Raw genomic sequence first — 22,054 nt, forward strand, 5'->3', positions numbered from 1 at the left:
TAGAATCATTTTTTAGAAATAAAAGAAATAGATGACATATCATTTGTAGAATAAATTCTTCCGTTAAAGCAACAATGCATGTCAAAAAAGAATCAGAGTGCGGTAGAAATGCTCTCTCTCCAAGACTTTTCACTGACTCCGTTTGTTTTACAAAAAATAACTTTTAGAAACAAAAATCGAATTTCTTAACGTTCGGTTCACAGAAAGTAAACTAATAAAGGAAAATATTTTTCACCAATGAAAAAAACACCTCCAAAAATGGGGAATATGATTTCCTCTTTTTCATTAAAAAAAACACCTTCGAAAGTCGGAAAAATGTGTTCTTTTTATAATAAAAAAAAAAAAGAAATCGTTTTTTCTTAAATCTTTCCTCCTTACACTCCTTCACCTTCATTTTTTTCTTTTCATTTTTTATTTTTATTTTATTTTTTATTTTAAATAATTTTTACTAGTGTCTGTTTATTTCTTTTCTCTTTTTTCTTTCTATCTTTTGCCAATTGCCCGCGCCCGGCCACGGGTAAGGGACAAACAAAAATTATCCACGTTAGCGTCGCCCGTGCCATGTAGGACGGTCAAGTCCATTTTAGCAATTTCCAGCCAAACGACCACACGAAAAAATCAAATGAAAATTTTCTTACCAAACGACGGAAAATATTTTTTAGTTGATTTTCAAGTCTCGGCCAAACACCAGAAAATATTACCATTTTCCTGAAAGATGACTTTCTAAAAAACATTTTGCTAGAACGTCACGTTTTTCACGAAACAAACGGAGCCTATCGTAACAATAACTATCAAAGTATAGATGAATCTCTAGAACCGCAAGTTTCTTAGTAACTTTTCGTCTATTAAAGAGTGGCCAGTAAGCTTTATAGATGAATATTTTTTTTGCTACAATCATCATATCAAAAACATATGTATTCCAAAGCATAGGATATGCTCTTCCATTCTAACTTCTAAGCACAGTTCCTTATACGTATCAAAGCAATATATATATATATATATATAGCAAGACCTTATCGGCTTTCCAAGTTGTTATTACTTGGGGGTTAATGAGGGATCAGTAGAATGATCAATGGCTATGGATATTTCAAAAAATTCCATTTAATGATTATAGAGGAAAAAAGATTGTTTTGACGGCACAATACTAACGTCGCATATAATCATCATGAATCACTTCATTGGTTTTTTCACATTTTGAAACTTTCATGAAAAAGGCTAACAACGAGCTCCTTTCACAAAAGTACATGAACCATTTTCAACTCCATGGAAGGATTAACAGTTGCGGTTGCACGAATGATGCGATAATTTCTTTCTTGCTTTCTTTGGCAAAGGAAGAGGGAAGAGAACAAAGCAGTCTTGACGTGCGCTGACTGGCATTTTTGGTTTTGTCTTCGAGGCTGTGCTCCTGTCCTCGGTTCATTCCCAGCTGTATCTTTTCATGTGGGACTCTCTCTCTCCTGGCTGATGCGCAAATGATCTTGGGCCACGGTGACTTTGATCGAGACAAGACAGTTTTCGAATCATTGGGGTGGCTAAGTTCGCACCCAAATTGATTATGCTTTGGTTGGACCTGAGGCCCCCACGGCATGGAGCCTGGTCGAAAGACTCCACCAACAGGATGATCCGTGCACTCTAGACAAGGACAGAACGTTCAAGGATGGATTTAGGTTTGAATTTGGTCCCTCGTTCTCTATGATTCCCGCTATGCTCTTCAACTTTTCTTTCTTTTCAGTCTCCAAAGTGGTTCCATTTGCTTGTGCTGCTCGATGCAAAGGCAAGGAAGTTAGGTCACAAATCGAGGACAAGAAGAATCGAGACTGCCCCATCGATGGGAAGGCAGCCAGATCCGCTTTGTGATTGCAACGAGTACGATCAACGGGCTGATTCCTAAAATATGATAACGGAAAGCAGGTTCGTACAATTAATTGGTGGGTCAATAATGGCATGTGCTCACTTTCAAAAGACGGTTGAACGTCTTTGGGGAGTGCTTTGATTTGCTGGACCATCCATGTTAGACACCCAAGGAAGAGATTAGACATATCTTGATAAACATATACACGACGACCTTCTTGCTTTCTAGGATTTCTAATCACAATTTATTGGCTTAGGTTCATGTAAATACTACCACTCACATCGGATATCGAGAAACGATTCAATAATTTTCGTAAAATACCGTTGATTGTTCTAAAAATTTAAGTCGTTAAATAAAAACGGCTTAATGTTTAAATGGGAGGCTTAGGAAATGTGTAATTACAAAGGAATTAAAATATTTGAACTCATGATTTCATACTTTGACATCATGCGATATTTTGTGGTATTACCGCCGATTGTTATAGAATTGAATTTTAAACTGTTAAATGAAGACGTACTTTAACAATATACATAGATTGTCCTTCACAAATGAAATAGAACTCATTTGTTAATATTTATTACCACAATACTATAAACTACATTATTTAAAAAAGACTATACTAGCTTTGGGTGACTAGGTCCGAGTCCCGTGGGGTTGAGATTGTGGGTCTAGGACATAGCGTATCGGGCTCGGGGCATCGAGGAACTTGCATTTAGGCTACAAAGACTTAAACTCGGGCAGCAAGGACCTAGGTCCAGGTGGCCAGTTCCAAAATCAATGTTGTCGCGAAGTCGCTTCTTGATCATCAAGACCCCAGTCCGGGTGCCAAGGCCTCGAACCCGTCACCTGGGCACCTTGGTTTGAGCACATGGGACAACCTTATTATGGTGATAAAGGTCGAGTTGTATTTTGAAAAATTATATCTAATCTTTAAAAACAAGAAATTCTATAATTTCATCATAGTTTTTTTTTTTTATAAACTATATGAAAAGATCTATATTTATTTTATTTTTCTTAAGCAATCCAAAAACACGATGATGTTTGTTATCAAGATATTAGAAACACACTCTTGAAAAAAAAAAAAAAAAGGACTCGAGTTTATTCCATTTTTTCGATAGTCACTTTTTCGACATAAGTCACGTAACTATGTAAAATGCGCACGTCATATTAACCAAGTGCCTTGTAGAATTCTCAATCGATGAACGGAAAAAAGTATGTGGATTTTTCATATGTAAAGCTTAATCTTATCCCACCATTGACCTGGCCTAGTCGTTCTGTTTTTGACTCGATCGGCCCGTGGCCAATCTGATTAGGATTGGGCCTACTTTGTGGGCTAGGGAACCAGATCTTCAATCAAGGTCCCGAGAAAATCCCAAGCTAAGCAAAAGCAACCATATGATAATAGAATTTCTAATTTAAGTTTCTTTTCCTCTTTTTTTTTTTTTTTTGGTTGTTCTTGACAGTCATGGGGTATCTGTAGCCAGTTTTCGCACCATGGGCTAAATCGACCTCTTCAGTTCTGTTGAAGATAGGCCGTTCGTACTAGTTTCGGTAAATTCGTAAAGAGTTATTTTCTTGTGATCTAATCTTGAACGATCATGTTAAACGGTAATCAAACCTAAAATCGCACGCTTCTTCTTTACAAAACAAGATCTTATACTTCTTGAGACGTGAAATCCCGGGCTTTTTTAGCTGGAAATCACTCGGCAAACGAATTCGTCGCTTACACATAAAATTGAAGACGCATCCCCTCGATGTTCCTCGTGATTCCTTCTCGTGGGCTATATTGCCTTTGGACAGCAAATTTTTTTTCTCTACGTAATTCTGTTTTTCGAAAGCTGAATATATTCCATAAAAACAAATTGTCTCTGCATTTCATAAATCTTTGAACGATCCCCGATTCAGTCTTAAACTAGATTTTTTTCTTTTTCCCTTTCTAGGGTCCTTTGTCGCCCAATTTGAATTCACACGAATCTCGACTTTTAGCAGAGTACATTGACAAATTCAATCTACAACGTCGGGGAAGATCGATGTTAGAAAACATTGATTGACGCCTGCGCCGTGGGGAAGAAACAAGGCCGATTCTTGAAAGTTTTAAGACCGACACGTGTCCGGTCGAGAAAATATTGCATACTGCCTTGGTGCCACCTCATTTTTCCCCTTATCCATTTAATGAACGACACGTGTCTAATGGGTCCCGCGTTTCAACTTTTCAGAAATCTCTTTTTCCCTCACTTTCTTTCTTCCATAAACGCCACTCCACCCTCCCTCTAATCTGCAACGCTCCTCCCCCTTTTTTCTTTCTCTGTCTTCACTCGTCTTAGATCCCCCCTCCTCCTCCCCCCGCCCCCCAAAAATCAACAACAATCTGTTGTTCAGCAAGAAAATGCACAAAGCCTTGCTAGCTTCGTACCTCGTTCTCAGCCGCCGCCGAGCTGGCCCTCATTGATGCCAAGCCCGACAAACTCCGCGGTGAGATGTTCGACCTCCAGCATGCCGCCGCCTTCCGCCCCCGCGCCAAGATCTCGTCGACTACTCCATCGCCGGCCGGTCGACGGAGGCCGAGATCTTGGTGGAGGAATAACCGACTTCCATAACCCATATAAACCAAGAGTCAAATCGCACAGAAATATGAATGCATTCATATGTGGCAACGACAATCAAAGAAAAGATGAATTATTTTTTGTTCTTCTTTCATGAATGGGTGAGACAATAAAAAAAAGAAAAGTCTTCATTTCTGAAGGAAAGAGAGAGGGAGCGCGCTGCAGAAGAGAGATGGAGAAGAGAGGAGGTGGAGGGGTGATTGTGGAAGGCTGAAAGTGGGTCGGAAAAGCAATTTTGCAAAGATTTGAAATGTGGGGCCCATTAAACACGTGTCGTTCATTAAATGGATAAGGGGAAAAAATGAGGTGGCACCAAGGCGGTGTGCAATATTTTCTCCGGGTCCTATATGGTTCCAATGTTACGTCGACAGTGTAGCGAATCACGTGACGACATTAACTCTTCGAAAAAGACTTAAAGAGGACTAGGCGTCGCACCAAATTTGCAAGAACCAAGACGGGGACATGGAGGAGTAGATATGGATGAGTTCTGTCACACCCCAACTTCATACTTCGAAAAAGACTTGAGAGAGGACTAGGCGTCGCACCAAATTTATATAATTTTATTCATATAGCAAATATTTAGAGAATTTTAACAAGCAATTACCATCGGAATCGATAAACAAATAAATAAATGAACTGTTCCATTTAAGTCCAGAGTCTTCTAATAATGTCACTAAATAGAATCAATTGACTCCTTAAAAGTTACAATTACATATGATCCGGTTGACTATATTACAGGTTGTCATGTTTTGTGGCTCTTGTAAGCAAAAGACATTTAGATGTATGCTTCAATTCGATCCAAATCTACGGTTGCAAACTAAGTACCGTGACCCTAGCAAGCAAGCCGCATGACCCCGATAAGCAAGTGAGATCTTGACGAGCAAGCTCTTCGCCCCTATCATCCCGACACCGCCTAGATTTTAAAAACAGATTAACCTTGCCTTACCTTGCCTTGATGGGTTAATTAGACTCATTTGGGGAAAAGAAGATCCTTTCTTCTTCCATTTCCCATCCCTAATATATGGGATGAGCTTCAAACCTTCGTCGAAAGGGCCGGTAAGAAAACGCTTTTTTTTTTTCGAATTATACCAAGCAATTACTGAATTGTAATATGATTCATTGAAATAATTGTAGAATTATATCACTTTCGGGTTTTTTAAGTTCAAAGTTCATCCGTCCACAAAAAAAATAAAATAATAAAGTTCAAAGTTGATATTTGAAAGGGTTAATACCATGAAAAATCTCAAATTGATGCAGATGTGACAAATTTACCCAAAATTATTATTTTGATCACAAAAAATCTTAAATTAGTACATCTGTGACATATTTACCCTAAACTAATTTTTTTTTTACCACGAAAAATCCTAAACAGGTATACCCATGACAAATTTACCCTTCGTTAAATTTGGTTAATGCCACGAAAAATTTCATACTGATACACATGTGACAAATAGAGGGTAAAAATTCCAAGCTGGTACACCCATCAATTGCCACGTGTTATATAATTTAGCACTTTAACGGTTAGATTTAACACGAAAATTAACAGAGGGTAAACTTGTCACGGATGTATTAGATTTGGGTAAAATTATCACAAATGTACCGGTTTGGAATTTTTTGTGGTTAAAAAAAATAATTCGAAGTAAATTTATCATATATATACTAGTTTGAGATTTTTCGTGGTATTAACCATAGTTGAAAAATGTGGGTTCCCCATTATACTTTGTCATGAGGGGCCACATATGAAAACAATTATTGTTTTTTATTGCTCTTGAAAGGCTGATTTGAACACTCGAAACTGAACATCAAGTGCCCTACTACAAAAGCCAATAGATAATTACAAGGAGTAACACAACGAAAAATTATAAATTAATATATTTACAATAAATTTATCCTAACTGAAATACATATGACAAATTTATCATCCGTTAATTTTCGTTAAATTTTATCATTAAATTGATAAGTTACATTACAGGTGAGAATTAATGAGCATATCAATTTGAAGTTTTTATCATTCGTTTATCATAGGTGTACTAATTTGAAGTTTTTCTTGATATTATCCTAATTTAACGTAAACTAATAGAGGATAAATTTACCACAAGTGTATCGATTTGAACTTTTTAATGATAAAAAAATTGACTTGGGTTAAATTTATCATGAAGCTACCAATTTTGAAATTTTTATGATAAAAAAATTAATTTAGAGAAAATTTATTATAAGTGCGCAGTTTAGATATTTCTGGCGATGTTAACCCTAATCGTAACCAAACAGAAGAAAGCACAAAGGCGAAAACAGATGGTAAGTGGAAGACCATTAATTCCCTTCCTTAACAGACCAAACAACTGCTGCCACGTAATATCTCCGGTCACATCCCCATCGCCACGAATCCGCCGTCCATTCTTGCACCGCCGAACGAACCCCCGCCCGTCCGATTCCATCTCCCGTTCCCTTTTTCTTTTCTTTTTTTTGTTTTTTTTCTTGCTAAATTGATGATCTAGAAACGTAGATAAAGCTCCAAGATCACGAGCGAAATTTTAAGTACAGCTCTTATTCTACTCCCAATGACATAGATAGAATCACAGGGGCAGTAGAGCAATTTACACTTGCACAACAAAGACCAGAGCTAATGAAGCTATAAGACTAGATAATAACCTGCTAACAAAGCATCTTGAGTCATCGGAAAGACCCCCGATAATCGGGGAAGGCGGGTCCTCCGTCCCCTTAACATGTCCTAACTTGTGTCGTGCATATAGGTTCCGACACTTATCTCTATAATGTAGGTCCGGACATGATTATTGGGCATCGACACGCGTCGCTCTCCTATGCATATTACGTAGAAATAACCAGACATAGTACAGAGATAAGAGGGTGGCTCCGTGCGCGCCGTTAGGTGGCGATGTCGTGGCGGATGTGGCGGAGGAGGACGGGGATGACGGTGTCGGGGGAGCTGAGCTGGGGGAGGTGGCCGTCGGACTGCATGACCTCCACGATGGAGTCGCCGCCAAGGTGCTGGTGCAGGTACTCGGAGATGACGACGGGGACGGCGAGGTCCTTCATGCTCTGGACGATGTGGCAGGGGACGGCGACGAGGCGGAGGATGGAGCGCATGTCGCTGTTGAAGATGGTCTGGGCGACGCTGAGGGCGATGTCGGGCCTCATGTTGAAGAGGGTGCGGCTGAACTCCTGGACGGCCACCGAGTCCATGTCGCCGCCGACGGCCAGGGGGGCAAAGCCGGAGCACCACGCCTTGTAGTTCTCGCGCATCGCCTCGAAGAGCTGGTCCAGGTCCTCCTGCTCGAACCCTCCAAAGTACTCGGGGTCATTCACGTACCTAAAAAAAGTGAAATTTAGTAAGATCTCGTGGTAAATCAAGGTTAATCTCCATTAATCTCGATTAGATTCCATCGTTACTTCTCGTAAAAACTTAGTTTGAATAAGGAAGTTGTTCTAGAAGAGAGAGCTACGTCGTGGCTAAAACTCAGCCATAGCTGCGCGCAATAAATAGAGGGGTAAACCTAAAATGTTGAATGTTTGGTACTAGATCTACCGTCTATTTTAATTTTCTAAATAACGAGAAAGTCCACTGCATTTCGAATTAATTCGTCCCGAGGAGGTTAATTATTTACCTAGGGGAGGCGGAGAGCATGACGATCTTGGTGAAGAGGTCGGGGCGGCTGATGGAGGCGATGGCGCCGACCATGGCGGAGACAGAGTGGCCGACGAAGACGCAGGAGTGGATGAGGAGCTCCTCCAGGATGGCGAGGAGGTCGTAGGCGTAGCCCTCGAGGGTGGCGTACCGCTCGAAGTCGAAGTATTCCGGGTTGGTGGTGCCGGCCCCCATGTTGTCGTAGATCACCACCCGGTACGAGTCCACCAGGTGCGGCACCAGGTGCTTCCACACCGACTGGTCCGTCCCGAACCCGTGCGCCAGCACGATGGTCCGCTCCCCGGACCCCAGGACCTTCACGTTGTGCGCCTCCTCCACTATCCCCATGGCTCCCGGATCCGGATTCGGGTTCGGATTCGGACCGAGCGTCGCCGGCGATGCTCCGGGAGGGATCGGAGGCTTCGGTTGGGCTGTTCTTGTGATGTGAACGCGAAGTGTGAACGGTGAAGTGAGAGAGAGAGAGAGAGAGAGACGTGCTGGAGAGACGGTTGTGTGTGGACGTGTAAGATATAACAAGCGCCACATGTGGCATTTTCGTGATAAGATTGCTGGGGAGAGGTTTCCGGTGCGGGTGCGGTTCATGGGGGGGGACGGGAGGGGTCGCGGTCGTGGCCGTTGGATTTGGATCCAACGGTTTGGCGTTTGTCTGATCATCAATGTGAGAGTAGGGAGTAACTGATACGAGGACCCAAGCACTCGTGGAAGAAGGTATTTCACGGGGCGAGCGGCGTCACGAACCATTCATTTACGAAAATTTATAAAAAAAAAAAAAAAGCCTTGAATTTATTGTAATCGTGTCAATCTAGTCTTAACTGTTTTTTTCTTATTAATTCAATCATAAATATTTTGTATTTGCGTACATTCGACCAACTTTAATCGGTTGGCACTAACGTGGCAATTTTAAAAGTTCTTTTAATAAGTTTTCCAATTTTTATTTGTATTTTATTTGTTCTTTTTTTCTCTTCCTTCTTCCTCTACCTAGAAAAATATTAATATATTATTAGAAATGCCTATGTCAACATCGATCGATCAAAGTTAACATGATGTAATGAATTGACACGAATGTAAAATGTTTAAGACCGAATCATCACAATTGCAATATGTTTGAGACTCTTTTGGTAATTTTTCCTCGCTTATTTATGTGCATACCCCCGTCACAAATAGACATGGCATACGGTCATCAGATTATATATACGTTGATCTCACGCAAGGATTGCTAAAGATCAAAGGTCGGGATGCACCGATGACATGATCCCGACGCGTCTTGGAATTCTATGCCCGATGGAAAAAAAAAAATCCTAAAAGAAACCACCCTTCACATTGATTTAATACCTATGTAACTACGATATCAAGCAAGAAAGAAGAGTTAACTCTATCCCATTTCACATTCCAATCAATCATTTGGATTATGGCTCAGACTTAATAGAAAGAGTAGCATGATATGTTTGACTTTCAACTCTATTGAACAGACATGGTAAACTAAAACTCCATCATGGACTTTCGCCAAGACTAAACATACATGTCAATATGATGGATTATATATGAAAAATGGTTCTTAGGATCACTTCGAATGTGTCAACTTTCTGTTATCACGGATTGACATCCATACAATAACCCGATAAGGATTTTCAACTCAAGATCATACGCCGATAGATCGTCGTACATTTCGATATACAACTTTGTATGGTTCGATTCGATTCGGCTTAGAAAATCAATTTCTGATATAATTCCCCTGTGGCGATCGCATCGGCCACGTGCCGCGTGACTCTTAGATACGGACGGGTCGGCATCTGCTAGGACAAAAAGTAGATGCAATGCACCTTAGATCCACGCAAAGGTAAATGTCAATGTGGAATCAACGATTGGTCAGTCTGTGGAAGAAATCTAGTTGCCTTTCGGAATATCATTTCTTGCCCTCTTTGCGAGGCATCGCAAGGGGGGGTCGGTGTCGGACAGTTTGTCGAAGAAATCTCATTGCCTGAGGGAGAATCGTTTCATTCGTGGTGGGGAGACTAGTTAGCTGCCTCCGAGTTTTGGAAAAATTATCCAACCATTCTTCATCTTATTATACGAATGCTAATTCAGTCTTAAAATTTTTAAGTTTATCTATTTAGTTGTAATTCTTTACACGAAATTTCAATATAGTCCTTCCGATCAATTTTCGTCGGACACCGTTGACGTGACGATATGCCACATAGGGCGGTTAACGATGACCGAGCTACCACGTTAACGATTTTCAAGAAACTTAACCGGAAGGACTACACTAGAATTTTACGCAAAATTGGCAAAACTGAAAGTTTAAGATCAAATTGGCATATGTACAATAGATTTAGGACTTATTGGATAATTTTTCCCTGAGTTTTAGTCACAAGCACCATAAAGGTTTTTTTTTTTTTTTCGATCACTTGAATGCTATGGCTTCCAAAAAAATGTTCACTCGAGTGTCAAACCTTCCGATCAATCACTTGAGTGCCATGACCTTTTAAAAGCATTCATCCAAGTGCCAAAAATTCAATGTGCATTGCACTTGTGATAATTTTTTTAAAAAAAAAGTTATACCATTTAAGCGATCGATTGAAAAGTTAAATATACCTCAAGTGATAAAAAAAAAAAAAAAAAGTCGTACCTCTCAATTGAGCAACGTACTTAAGTTATGCCACTCAAATTGTTAAAAGCAATTGAGACACTCAAGTGAGCGTCGTAAGAAAGTTGTGACACTTGTGATGTCTTTTCCCAAAACTTCATTGTTGTCATCTGGTATTGGCGTAATCGTAAGACAACCCTATTGGCATTGTCCCAAGAATAGCCAATGCAGTACTCTATCGACTGCTTCTATGGAAAATATCGGCTCACCCAAATTTTGATGTCAAGGCTTTATATAGCGATTAAACCTAACTTCATCAATAATTATCGATGCGGTGAAAATGAAATAACATGACGTGTAAATTGCAACGAGTAAAACCGGCAAATATGAGCGAAGCGTGCGCAAATGGTAGCAAATTCTTCAAATGAAGTTACTAGCTCGACAGCCCAGCAGATCTGTGAGTTATTTCTGAACACAATCTTTTAATTAATTGGTGTTTTATGCAGAATACGCGATAATAGTATATGGGTCCACGATTAAAATTGTATAGTCCTGATAATATTATCATGGAAGCATTTTCCTTCTTCAAGTTATGCGGGTTGACAAAAACAGTCATTGGCCAAAATTTTGCAGCTTCTGAAACTCCTGAAAAAGGCTAAACCCTAGAAAGTCCCTCTCGTGAACTGGGAATTATCTTATCATAACTTCTGACTCCAATTTTGAACTTTGCTGGCGATAAGATTAGAGAATCCACTTATGATGTTTTGGAGAAGACAAAATGTACAAACGCCGTTAACATGTGTTTTTGAATATGTGGAACGAACAAATATCTGTTCATACATGTCATCATAGTGTCAACGATAGGACGTCTAAAGCATGGAAAGGTCATGTCTCTACAAGGGGAGAATGAACTACTGGATGAGAAATGTGTCAAGTCTAGAAGGACATTTATAGAAGGAGAACAAGCTGTAGAACGAGACTGGACAATGTGCAGAACATGATGACGTCAATCTGCATGGACGTACCAATTTGTAGAAGGTGAACAAATCATACATCGAAAGTTCGCGAAAGGTATGGAAGGATCATCTTGCAGAAGCAACTCACGTTACAAACGAAGTAGATGGTTCTATACGAGTCTCCACGGTTCGGGTGGAGACCCGGATATTTATCAATTTGAATTGAACTCAAATTGGTGTTTTGCAGCTGCTTTCGAGTGTCGGAACCCTCCAAAAAGGCAATTTGGAGTGAACCATACTTGCTTTTGCCAATTTTGTGAAGGCAAAAATGATGTCAGGTAGACGACAAAAGCAACACGTTCTACTTTGGGAAATGGCCTTCAGTGCTCCACAATTAAATTGCACATTCATTTAACAGTTTAAACTTTTAGAATAGTTGATAGTGATTTCGTAAAATCTAACATGCCGGGCACAACGTGTCTTTAATAGGACAAAGCTTCGAGAGGATATTTCGAAACGTGGAAGTCTTTATAAACAGATCAAAGTGGCTAATGAAGTTGGCGTAGTTCACGAACTCTCTTCCTCTCTCTCCATTGCATTGCAATTTCTTGCTTTTCTTTGTACAAAGATAGAGTTATCTTATATTGTAAATCTCTGTGATAAAGAGGGCGTCATAATAGCGAAAGAGAATACTATAGTATTATAGAAGGTACTTGAGTTTGAAGAAGCAACTCCTGAAGCTTCGATAAGAAGCATCACACATTGTACAAGCTATAAAATCTCAAAGATTACATGGCGGGTTCCAATCTTATTGAGGCTGTCGGAGTTGAGAGTGTAGAATAGGCGAAGTGGGAAGCCGACCCATTATAAATGCGATTGACATCTCTTCTATCTCTTAAAACTCTTTCAATTTATGTTGGATAGAAGATTGTGATTCTGCATAAATATTGACGCATGTACAACACCTCGGGGAAGTTCTTAAAAAAAAAAGTTTAAAATCTTTTAATAATTTATCAATTCAATCGTTCCAATCAATTTCGAAAGATTGATTTTCGATGCCCCATCCACGTGCCATCTCAACTTTTTGGCCCACAGGGTGGTGAGTTGGTAGAAACTTCGACACCGAGGTGTCAGCACACCATCCACAAGGCCAAAAGGAAAAAGCAGATGCAATGCACTTTAGCTCCCCGTTCAGGTAAAAGATCAAAGCGGACTCGACGATTGGTCGGTCAGTCTGTGGAAGAAATCTCACTGCCTTTCTGCGAATCATTTCCTTGCCCACACGTAGCCGTTCAGAAAGTGCAGGAGAGGCTTCCTTCTTCATCCATTCCTTTTTGGCCCTTCACTTATGGTGGCGGGGTCCGAGAATTAGTTTGGGTAAATGTCATGTGTGTCCAATCCATAAGTTAAGACAGATGTGGTGTTCAAGCTCAATCTAAAAGTAAAGTCTAAAACTAATGCACCAATAAAGGTTCTTGATCTCGTTGAATGTATCCATTTTCTTGTCATAGATCAGAATCTAGATGATAGGGGAATAAACATTTTTCAACCGAAGGTCATGCTAATAAATCATCGCGCTCTTGTGTATAGAATTTTTTTTAGTTTGGCTCGGTTCGATTCGATTCGGCTTAAATGATATTTCTGGATACTTTCTCCGAGTAATGACCATACCCCCATTCACGTGTCATGCAACCTTTTGCTACACATGGTGGTGTGTTGAAGATACCGAGGAGGTCAGCAGCATCTACTAGGGCCAAAGTTGATGCGACACACCCGTTCGAGCATATATCAAAGTGGAATCACCGATTGGTCAGTTTGTGGAAGAAATTCTCATTGCCTTTCCGAGAAATCATTTCCTTGCCTCTCGTGAGAAGGGTACCGACAGTAACACTCGTTCAAAAGTGTAGGAGAGGTTCGCCTTCAACCACGAAAATGGAACTTTTGGCCCTTCATCTGGGAATGGCGTGGTCCGACAACTAATCGGATGGTGACAAGTGTTCAAAATATGTCTCGAATTTGAATTCACGAAGGACGGCATTAAAGATCGCTTAACCTTTTTCTATCTTGTAGCGGGGGCTGTCTAATGCCCTTACGAATGTAATGAAGGGCATAGCCGGAGGGGCTATCGTAGAGAATCACTATTCTTTTCTTCTGCTGTTCTTGTGTTTTGCTTAATTAGCATACTCTCCTCTTTCTCTCACCTGCGGCCATGGTGTTCAAGGTCATCGGCCATGGCCATAGAGGTGGCCGGAGGTCTAGGTGGTAGTGACAAATGAGCGCCGAAGGAGTCTTGGCTGAGTGACCGCAAGCTTGAAGACGGTGAGAAGTAACTTGCGCATAGAAAAAGAAGGAAAAAAGAAAGAAAACTGAAAAACACAGACAAACCAGAAAAAAAAAAAAACAACAACAATGTTTCATCCACATCACGCCAATGTCGTGACACGTAGAATGACCAATGATTACTGAACTGCCGCGTTAGATGAATTTGGTGAGACTTGGTCGATAGAACTTGGTTGCATTTTCCCTCAAAGGTTTAAGACTCAATTAGTTTCCTCTCAATAGGTTAAGGACCCATTCTACAATTATCCTTTCATAAAATAGACGATATCACAATCCAAATCATATTATTTGTCCAATCGCTGTCGAGGTGGCAATACACAACAGCAAATCCGACGCTCGGTCAAATTGTGTATAACCATTGGCACAAACCGTAGGCTGATATCTAGTTTACAATCGACCCAAACGAGTGCCGATTGTCATTTTGTATTAGGGATGAGCATGGTCCGGGTTGGTCCGGTTCTCTCAAGAATTGTGGACCGGATTGGTGGTATCGGTTCCCAATTTCAAGAATCATTGACTGGACCGAATGTCCTTAGAACCGTGGACCAATCGGATCACCAGTCCGGTCCGGTTCCCGAGTGATCCCATGAAACCATTAAAATGAAAGTAAAAAGTAAAATAAAAACAAAATTAAGAAACCCTTGATTCCAACCATACGAGCTGAAGAAAGGAATCGTGATACAAAGTAATTTTTCATTTTTTGCAACATTTGCGGCAGTTGAAATCGTGATACAAAGTCATCGTATAATTTGGTTTGGGGGATAAGATTAGGTCGGGACTCGGAACGTAAGACGTCTTCTGAATATTAGGTTTTCTTCTCTTGTCTCTTCAGAAAATTAGAATTAATTTATGCAATTTTTTTTAAAATTTCAGTTAAGTAACAAGTTATGAATTTAAAAATAAAAATAAAAATTTTCTGGTCCGGGTTGGTCCAGTTCCCCCTTAGAATCGGGAATCGGGCTGCCGGGATACCGGTTCCACCTTAAGTAAACGAGGATTGGGCCGGTGACATCAAGAACCGGACCAAATCCGTCGGTCCGATCCAGTCCGAACGGTCCATCTTGCTCACTCCTCCATATAACGCTACCTACTCTCACTTAAACTTAACAGCTGATCACAATCATTGACCCCAATCTCCACAAACTCAAAAGTTCTTATGAAATGTTTTAGACTATTACCCCCAATGGAATCAACAATTTAATGACTTTGTGGCTGCTCCAAAACAAATGCATCATAGCGTCGACAAACATGGACAATGGGGTTTCGTCCAAAACCATTTTTTTTTTTTTTGTTTATGTCTCCTGAGTTTATTATGATTGGAGCTTTGTCCTAATCATAATAACTTCTGCTGTCGTGGCTCGTGATGCCAGGCCCAAAGTGATGCAATTGAAGTGAAATTTTTGGTGGGCGTTCGTCGACTTTCGTTACTCAATCGTCATAGGATTCGTTGGCGTCACCGTCCCACTCTTGCTGGTGACATTTATATTTTGCCTTTCATTATTCACAATTTGACCGATCCCTTCCTTTGTATAGGAGAAAGTTGGCCACATAGGCTATTCCTAATTGGTTGTCCCTGCCGTCGAATTGGATTTTTAATTGTGGGTTTCACGATTAGGAGCGTCATCTGTGTCCTTTTCGATTCTTTTTTCTTTCTGGGTATGTTTTGTTTCATCGATTGCGCTGAAATTTACGTGACTAGACAATTTGTCAAGCGTGCTATGTTGGTTGTCGGCTTGATCTCGATGGAGTCGAGTAGGTATGACCGCGTCGCTTTTGCTTCAAACTTACGGCCGACAATGGAGAAACAAATGCACAGCTCGATTTAGGATCTTGAAACCGAGGTCTAGAACGGCTCCGACACTCAATCCACCTGTATGCTTATCCTCGTTCTAATGGGGAAAGTATAAAAAAAAGTCATAAATCTATTGCAATGGTACCGATTCAGTCTTAAACCTTATAATTGGACCAATTTACATGATTTGGACTATGTAATATATGTTCCGAATAGAGCGATGGAAAGATGCCACTACGAAGAAGCATTATTATAGAATGGACAACCATGCGCGAGTCATTTAAATATTCTCAAATATATCCTAGACTCTGATTACACTCAATTCACTCACAGACAAAGGGTGTGTCTATTTCGCAAAAAATCAACGGCTTGAAACACATTTTTCTAAAATTTGTCGCTTGTATCTCTTGCAAAAATGAATTAACGGAAAAAATTATCGCCATCAAGAAAAATATTTAGGCATAGAATATTGTTTATCTTCCATTCAATGAACGAAAAGTATTTCATCATCCACGACAATAGTTAGATATAAATATTTTATTAATTAATTATATCAAACGATAATTTTTTTAAAAATATTTTATAAATCATTCATTTTTCGTGAAATAAATGGAGCGCGAAGATAATCGGAGTCACTACCACGCGAAACCACCAAACGTACGCGCACGTGCGCGTGTGTCCGGTGGAGCATCAAATGAAGGATGCTCTCTGTAGTCTGTGGCTACCAAACAAAAAGATGAGAGAATAAAGAATAAAGAGCATGTGAAATGAACACAAGTTGGCTCAATAATCAAAGACGGAATTGAAAGTGGAAGAGGCCCTTTAGCAACAGCGACAGATTCTTCAAGCCCTCTGTAGTTGACCTTAGCTTTTCACTGTGCTAATAAGTAAGGATTGACCCCTCAACCGTGCCGAATTTCAAAGTCTCGGAATTTCCGATACTCGGAAATCAAAACCGGTTCCGAGCGGCCGGAATCCGGAAACCCCGAAATTCGTAGCTTCTGCAATGAAATAGAGGAAGGATATGCATTCATTCTCTTAGTCTTTAGAACGAAGTCTAGAAGGCGTGGTTCTCTTCTCGCCTTGTTGTTCGTTCGTTGGCAGTCAAGACAAGAGAAAAAAGGAGCAAGAAATTCTTGTGGTTATGAGTAGATTGTTCTAGGTTCACTGAAAATGTGTTAAAGATGCAATAATCGGATCATGTTCGGTTTAAATGCCAATAAAGCACCAACTGCTCATTAGGTGAGCTAGGCGGACTAACCAAGGTTTTTTCATATCGGGGATAGACCGAAGAATTGAAACGGTGACCTTAGACTAGCACACCAGTCTTGGGCCACTTTGACCAACTGAATGCATGGTGACAACTGCAAGTGGGAAAATTGCTAAAAAAGAATTCATAAACCAATTACATTTTCGCTGATTCAATTCTAAACATTTTGCATTTGTGCCAATTCAGTCATTTTGATCGGATAGCACCGACGTAGCACTACCGACGTTATGTGGCAATTTTTAAGGATATTTTGATTTATTTATTTATTTATCTTTTAATAGTTTTTTCCAATCTTTTTCTTTTGTTAGGGCCAGCATGAGGCTGCCGTGACTCGACGAGCTCTAGTGGCGAAAGGGGGGGCATGAGCCCTTGCCAGCCTTGGTGAGGGTCACAAGCGTCGCCCAACCGCTAGCAAGGGCTCGTGGCCTTCGCTCAAATCCGAGCAAGGGTCGCGAGCCCTCGCCCGATGGCTAGCAACCTACGACCCTAACATAAAAAGAAAAGGAAAGGAAAAAAGATAGGAAAAATATTGAAATATTATTTAAAAATTGCACCGGTAGCGTCACATCAAAATAGAGTTGACAAAATACAAAAGGTTTATCATTAAATTGGCAAAAAAAAAAAAAGGATTAAATTGGCATAATTGCAATAAGTTCAGGACATTTTTGATAATTTTTCTCGCCATTTGTAATCAACATAATCATATGTTGATGTTGCATGTGTGTAGACCGGTTGATTTTCTCAGGTGGTTAGAAGGCTCCTCATGACACAAACAATCCCTAGGTGATGAGTCAATCTAAGAAGTAGACAAATGTAACCTGTAGATACCTAATATTTACCGAGATCAAACCGGAAGCAATCTCAATAGAATTCCAATAGAAGGATGCAGTTGCGCTATGTCCTGCAAGATCTTTCCGAAATACCCGATTCACCCAAATCGAGTGGTCGGGCCGCCCCTGCGATTGCCACGTGGCATTTGCGGGTTGGCCCACACCCGCTGCCGCATTTTTCCCTTGTTTTTTTGGAAGTTCATTCTCTTTCGACGTTCGACCTTGCTATTATGATCATAAAATTCATCGAACCCAGAAGCCGAGTCGTCGTTCCTTTCTCGACTAGCATCATCCTGATGGTAAGCACAACGACCGCAGAGCAATTCAAAAAGGTTGTCATTTTACGTTTGACGTCTATCATTGGCTTCTCAGGTAGCAAATTTTTTGAGATAACAAGATGCAAAGTGGTGTTACATGGGTGAAATGTGTACAAAGAGAACAGTTCTCAACGAACTTAAGCAAACCATCGTCACCACGTATCATGTTCAAGGGGGCCAAAGAAAAGATAAGCAAATGATGCTCTGCAAAGCTTAGCCAAAACACAAACCCATGTCAAAACAGATCAAAACAAGGACCTCTATTGATTCTTCCATTGATCTGTGACAGATTATCATCTGTATGAGGCCAATCAAGTACAAAGAAATTGGCTTGGAGGCAAAAATGGTTTGAGTAGTAATCTCATTTGGTCCATCTCTGATGAAATTCTCAATTGCCCTGTATGTGTAGCTTTATATCACAACAGTACATCGCTATAAAGTCACAAGCATCTACTACCTACGACTTCCGGATTGCCCGCTTCAGAACTTATGTACAACTGCCTAATCTACAGCGAATGCGTATGGGATTGTATCGTCTTGGGACTCTCTTGATACTGTACATCAGCTTCATCCGCCATATACATCAGCAATCGGCTTCATCTGCATTGTGAGAAGAAATGTCGACAGGCACAGATGTGCTGTCGTAGATGTCTTGACGCACGACTCTAGAGCTACGAGAATCGCGCGAGTGGGCAAGGAAAACCACGACCACCGATATGTCGTCGTGGAAATGGCGTCTTATGCCCTTCTTAATTTTCTTTATGTCGTCAAATCGAATCTCTCTTTTCTTCGCAGCCTCCTGAAGGGCAGCTCTCACCAGTCGCTTGGCTATCCCCTGCAAATATTTGTTTCTCATGTCAAACAACAAGATCGTTTGTGTGATGAATCGAGATTTCAAGTGGATAAATTGGATGGTCATAATGAATTCATGAGTAATCAATTGTTTGCAGGCAGATGTAAAATACATTCCTTCTAGTTTCGGAAGCCAGAGATTAAAGGAGATCATCACAGAGCTCATCCGCCTAAATAAGCACGTAGAAACAAGTAGGCCTTTGGATTGTTTGCATGCACACTACTGCCAAGAAAGAAAGTTGTATCCCCAGGCAGTATTAATCAAGTGACAAATGGTGAAGTTCCAATGACTATTCTTTGATTAACATTGTTCCTGGAGAAAATGTCATTAAGAAGTTTTCTGCCATGAAATTTGCCCGCTGGACGTATCTACTTGTACATGATTCTACTTCCAGCATATGCATCAAACTAATTGCTCACAAGAAGACGTAGAGAAGGCAGAATGAAAATCTAATGGGAAAAAGGAAGAGATACTCACAGCTTGTGGATTCTTGGAGACAATTTCAACAGCTGTTTCATCAGTCAAATGCTCCCAGAGACCATCTGAAGCGAATATCAAGAATAAGTCGTTTTTCTTTAATTCTCGAATTACTATAGAGGGTTCTGCAGTCATTAAAGGTCTTCTTAAGGGAATTGCTGGTCCCCATTGATTAAACTCGGGTCTCTTCAAGTAGAAATCTCCGATTGATCTTGACACCTAGAAAAGACAAAAACATTAGCCAACAGGAAATCATAAAGACATTCGGTGATACAAATTATTGCTACAACAAAACAGCGACAACTAAAACCAAAGTTCATGTATACGCATATAGCACATAACTGCAAGTCTAGAAAACCAGATGCAACAGAACTCCAAAAAGTCGTCATAGCGACATCGCCCTCATAAAAGACTCATTTTGCAAGTTACATTCACTGCAGGTGTCAAAGAATGGGTTGACACATTAGTCGCTGGGAAAAATGGATAAACTACAATATCACGACCACAGCTTAATCAGATGAATGAACTCCGTCTGAATATGAAGATCATGCTATTTACACGTATCAAATAGTGAATTCTTTGAACACTGAAGGAGTATTTTCTCACAAAAAGAGCAAAAGCAGTAAGGTAACCAGCCAATATTACATGGGCGTCAGAAAAGGGACAGTATAAGATTATTCTTTTGAGCTTTTCAGCAGTACCGCAGCGGCTCTTCTCCTACTAACTTTCATACATCTTCAAAATCGCTTACTTCAACATTTGTGAAGACTGAAGAATCGATATTCAACATCACGCTTGATAATTATAGTTCACACATCTCCTTTGAGAGTAACCTAACTTATCAAGAGCAGCACTGGAAACGAGTTCACCTTGACTATCACATTGTTATATTAATTATTGTTACATGATTCAAGTTAAGAAGGCTTTCCATTTGTCATGGGTTTCACTACAGAATAAGGATCCAATAGCCTAATCCCCTGACTTTTAGTAACACAGTTAATTTTCTGACTCGCTTCAGTTATGCCTGTCATTAGAGAGAGAGAGAGAGAGAGAGAGAGAGAGAGCCCTTCTCATCCAAACAATGTTAAAACTCGTCTTGCTTTACATCCAAAGAATATCTGATTTATTGTTTTCAATCAGTAAAGAGACTGAAGAATTAGGCGAGATTTAAAGACACATGCAGCAAATTCCCTTTATAGATCAATCGTACATTGAGTTGTAATAACTGATCAATAGTTTTCAATCAGTAAAAAAGACTGAAGAATTATGCAAGACTGTTAAAAGTGCCCAGCAAAGGAAGGTCATTTCAAAAGCAGAACTACATAAACGTGAAGTTCAATCAGTACCTGAATTATTCCCTTGATTCTCCAAACCCCGCGAGTATTCACAACGACACCCGAGTCATCAGGATGAAGGGCCTCAACCTCCTTCCTAATCTCCTCAGCACAAACATTGTGATCGGTGGACAATCTCTCCGCCACCACAGCGCCATTTACATTTTTCTCCGATACCCTCTGGCCGAGCACTGCCCTCGAGTCACCAAGATTCGCCACATAGAGAACATTGCTTGAAATCACTCCAACAAGACAACACGAACCCATGGACGCAATCTCTGGCCGGCCAGGCCAAGATTGCCTCACAAAGCGCAAGAACTCTTCCTCTATAGTCTCAAATGCCTTCTTAATGACTTCAGAGGATACTCCACCGTGCTCCGACGCAAGCTCTGACCAAAAATACATAAGGAAGCAAATTTAATAAGGAGGGTACTTTGGTACAAGCGACTTCGATTGAGGAGTTAACACTATTATCACCGGTAAGTTTCCAGAGTTTCAGAAATACATGGACCAATCTTCTGTAAATTTCTAAAAGACTTCCCCAGCAGACGCAAGAACGCGGCAACCCCGTACTTTGCTTTCTCGCGTAAACACATCCCCAAACAGATGGGAATCCGAGACGGCAGGGACTTACTGTGAAGGAAGGGAAACAGGGAGCGAGCGATGAAGCGGGACGCCTCGGGCCCGCCGTGGCCGTCGTAGACCCCGACGTACGTGGCCGACGAGGTCGTCAAGACCTGAGCTTGATCCTCCAGCGAGGAATTCGCCTGCACGGCCGCGATCGAGTAATCCCCAGAGGCGTGCGGCTTCAGATCGACGTGCCACGAGAGCTTGTCGCCGCCGCGGCCGCCGAAGCACCTCTCCAGGTGCCCGTAGCACGATCCGGACATCGCAAGCTCCGGTTTTTCTCCACCTGGGCAACGATCTTTCCGGTGGTATCGTCGATGTTGGTTGGGGAAAATGCTTTGGGTCTTGTTGGGAAAGTGAAGCAGCGAATGGGGAAAGAGAGAGGAAGATGACTCTTTGAGTTGGGATGCCGTGGGAATTGCGCGTCAAAGGACAGGGAGAGAGATAGAGAAAGAACAGCGGAATTGTCGAAGGCGTGATTGACGAGGTTTTGTGGACTCCGGGTCGGGGAGTCTGGGACTGCACGGAAGGTTCCAATGAAATTCTAGGAGGCGG

The 22,054-nt window shown here is 40.9% G+C and overlaps 2 protein-coding genes across 3 annotated transcripts; both read right to left on the minus strand.

The window, feature by feature from the left end:
* Nucleotides 1-1,437: 1,437 nt before the first annotated feature.
* LOC115747023 (probable protein phosphatase 2C 63) lies at nucleotides 1,438-21,960 on the minus strand. 2 transcript variants are annotated; one of them, XM_048276380.1, is made up of 5 exons: nucleotides 21,507-21,960; nucleotides 20,885-21,261; nucleotides 19,539-19,757; nucleotides 18,753-19,043; nucleotides 1,438-1,454 (listed from the first exon to the last, which is right to left on the minus strand). In XM_048276380.1, the coding sequence occupies exons 1-4, from the start codon at nucleotides 21,760-21,762 to the stop codon at nucleotides 18,792-18,794; spliced, it is 1,104 nt and encodes a 367-aa protein (XP_048132337.1). In that variant the 5' UTR covers nucleotides 21,763-21,960; the 3' UTR covers nucleotides 1,438-1,454; nucleotides 18,753-18,791. The 2 variants fall into 2 exon arrangements, with proteins under 2 accessions (XP_048132337.1, XP_030538910.1); XM_030683050.2 differs by lacking the exon at nucleotides 1,438-1,454 and having other exon boundaries at nucleotides 18,444-19,043.
* On the minus strand, nucleotides 6,982-8,556 carry LOC115747024 (probable esterase KAI2). The gene is made up of 2 exons (XM_030683053.2): nucleotides 8,079-8,556; nucleotides 6,982-7,783 (listed from the first exon to the last, which is right to left on the minus strand). Exons 1-2 carry the CDS (start codon nucleotides 8,444-8,446, stop codon nucleotides 7,339-7,341), a joined length of 813 nt encoding a protein of 270 aa, XP_030538913.1. The 5' UTR covers nucleotides 8,447-8,556; the 3' UTR covers nucleotides 6,982-7,338.
* Nucleotides 21,961-22,054: the final 94 nt, after the last annotated feature.

This window comes from Rhodamnia argentea, chromosome 1 (assembly GCF_020921035.1).
Source record: "Rhodamnia argentea isolate NSW1041297 chromosome 1, ASM2092103v1, whole genome shotgun sequence".
NCBI lineage: Eukaryota > Viridiplantae > Streptophyta > Magnoliopsida > Myrtales > Myrtaceae > Rhodamnia > Rhodamnia argentea.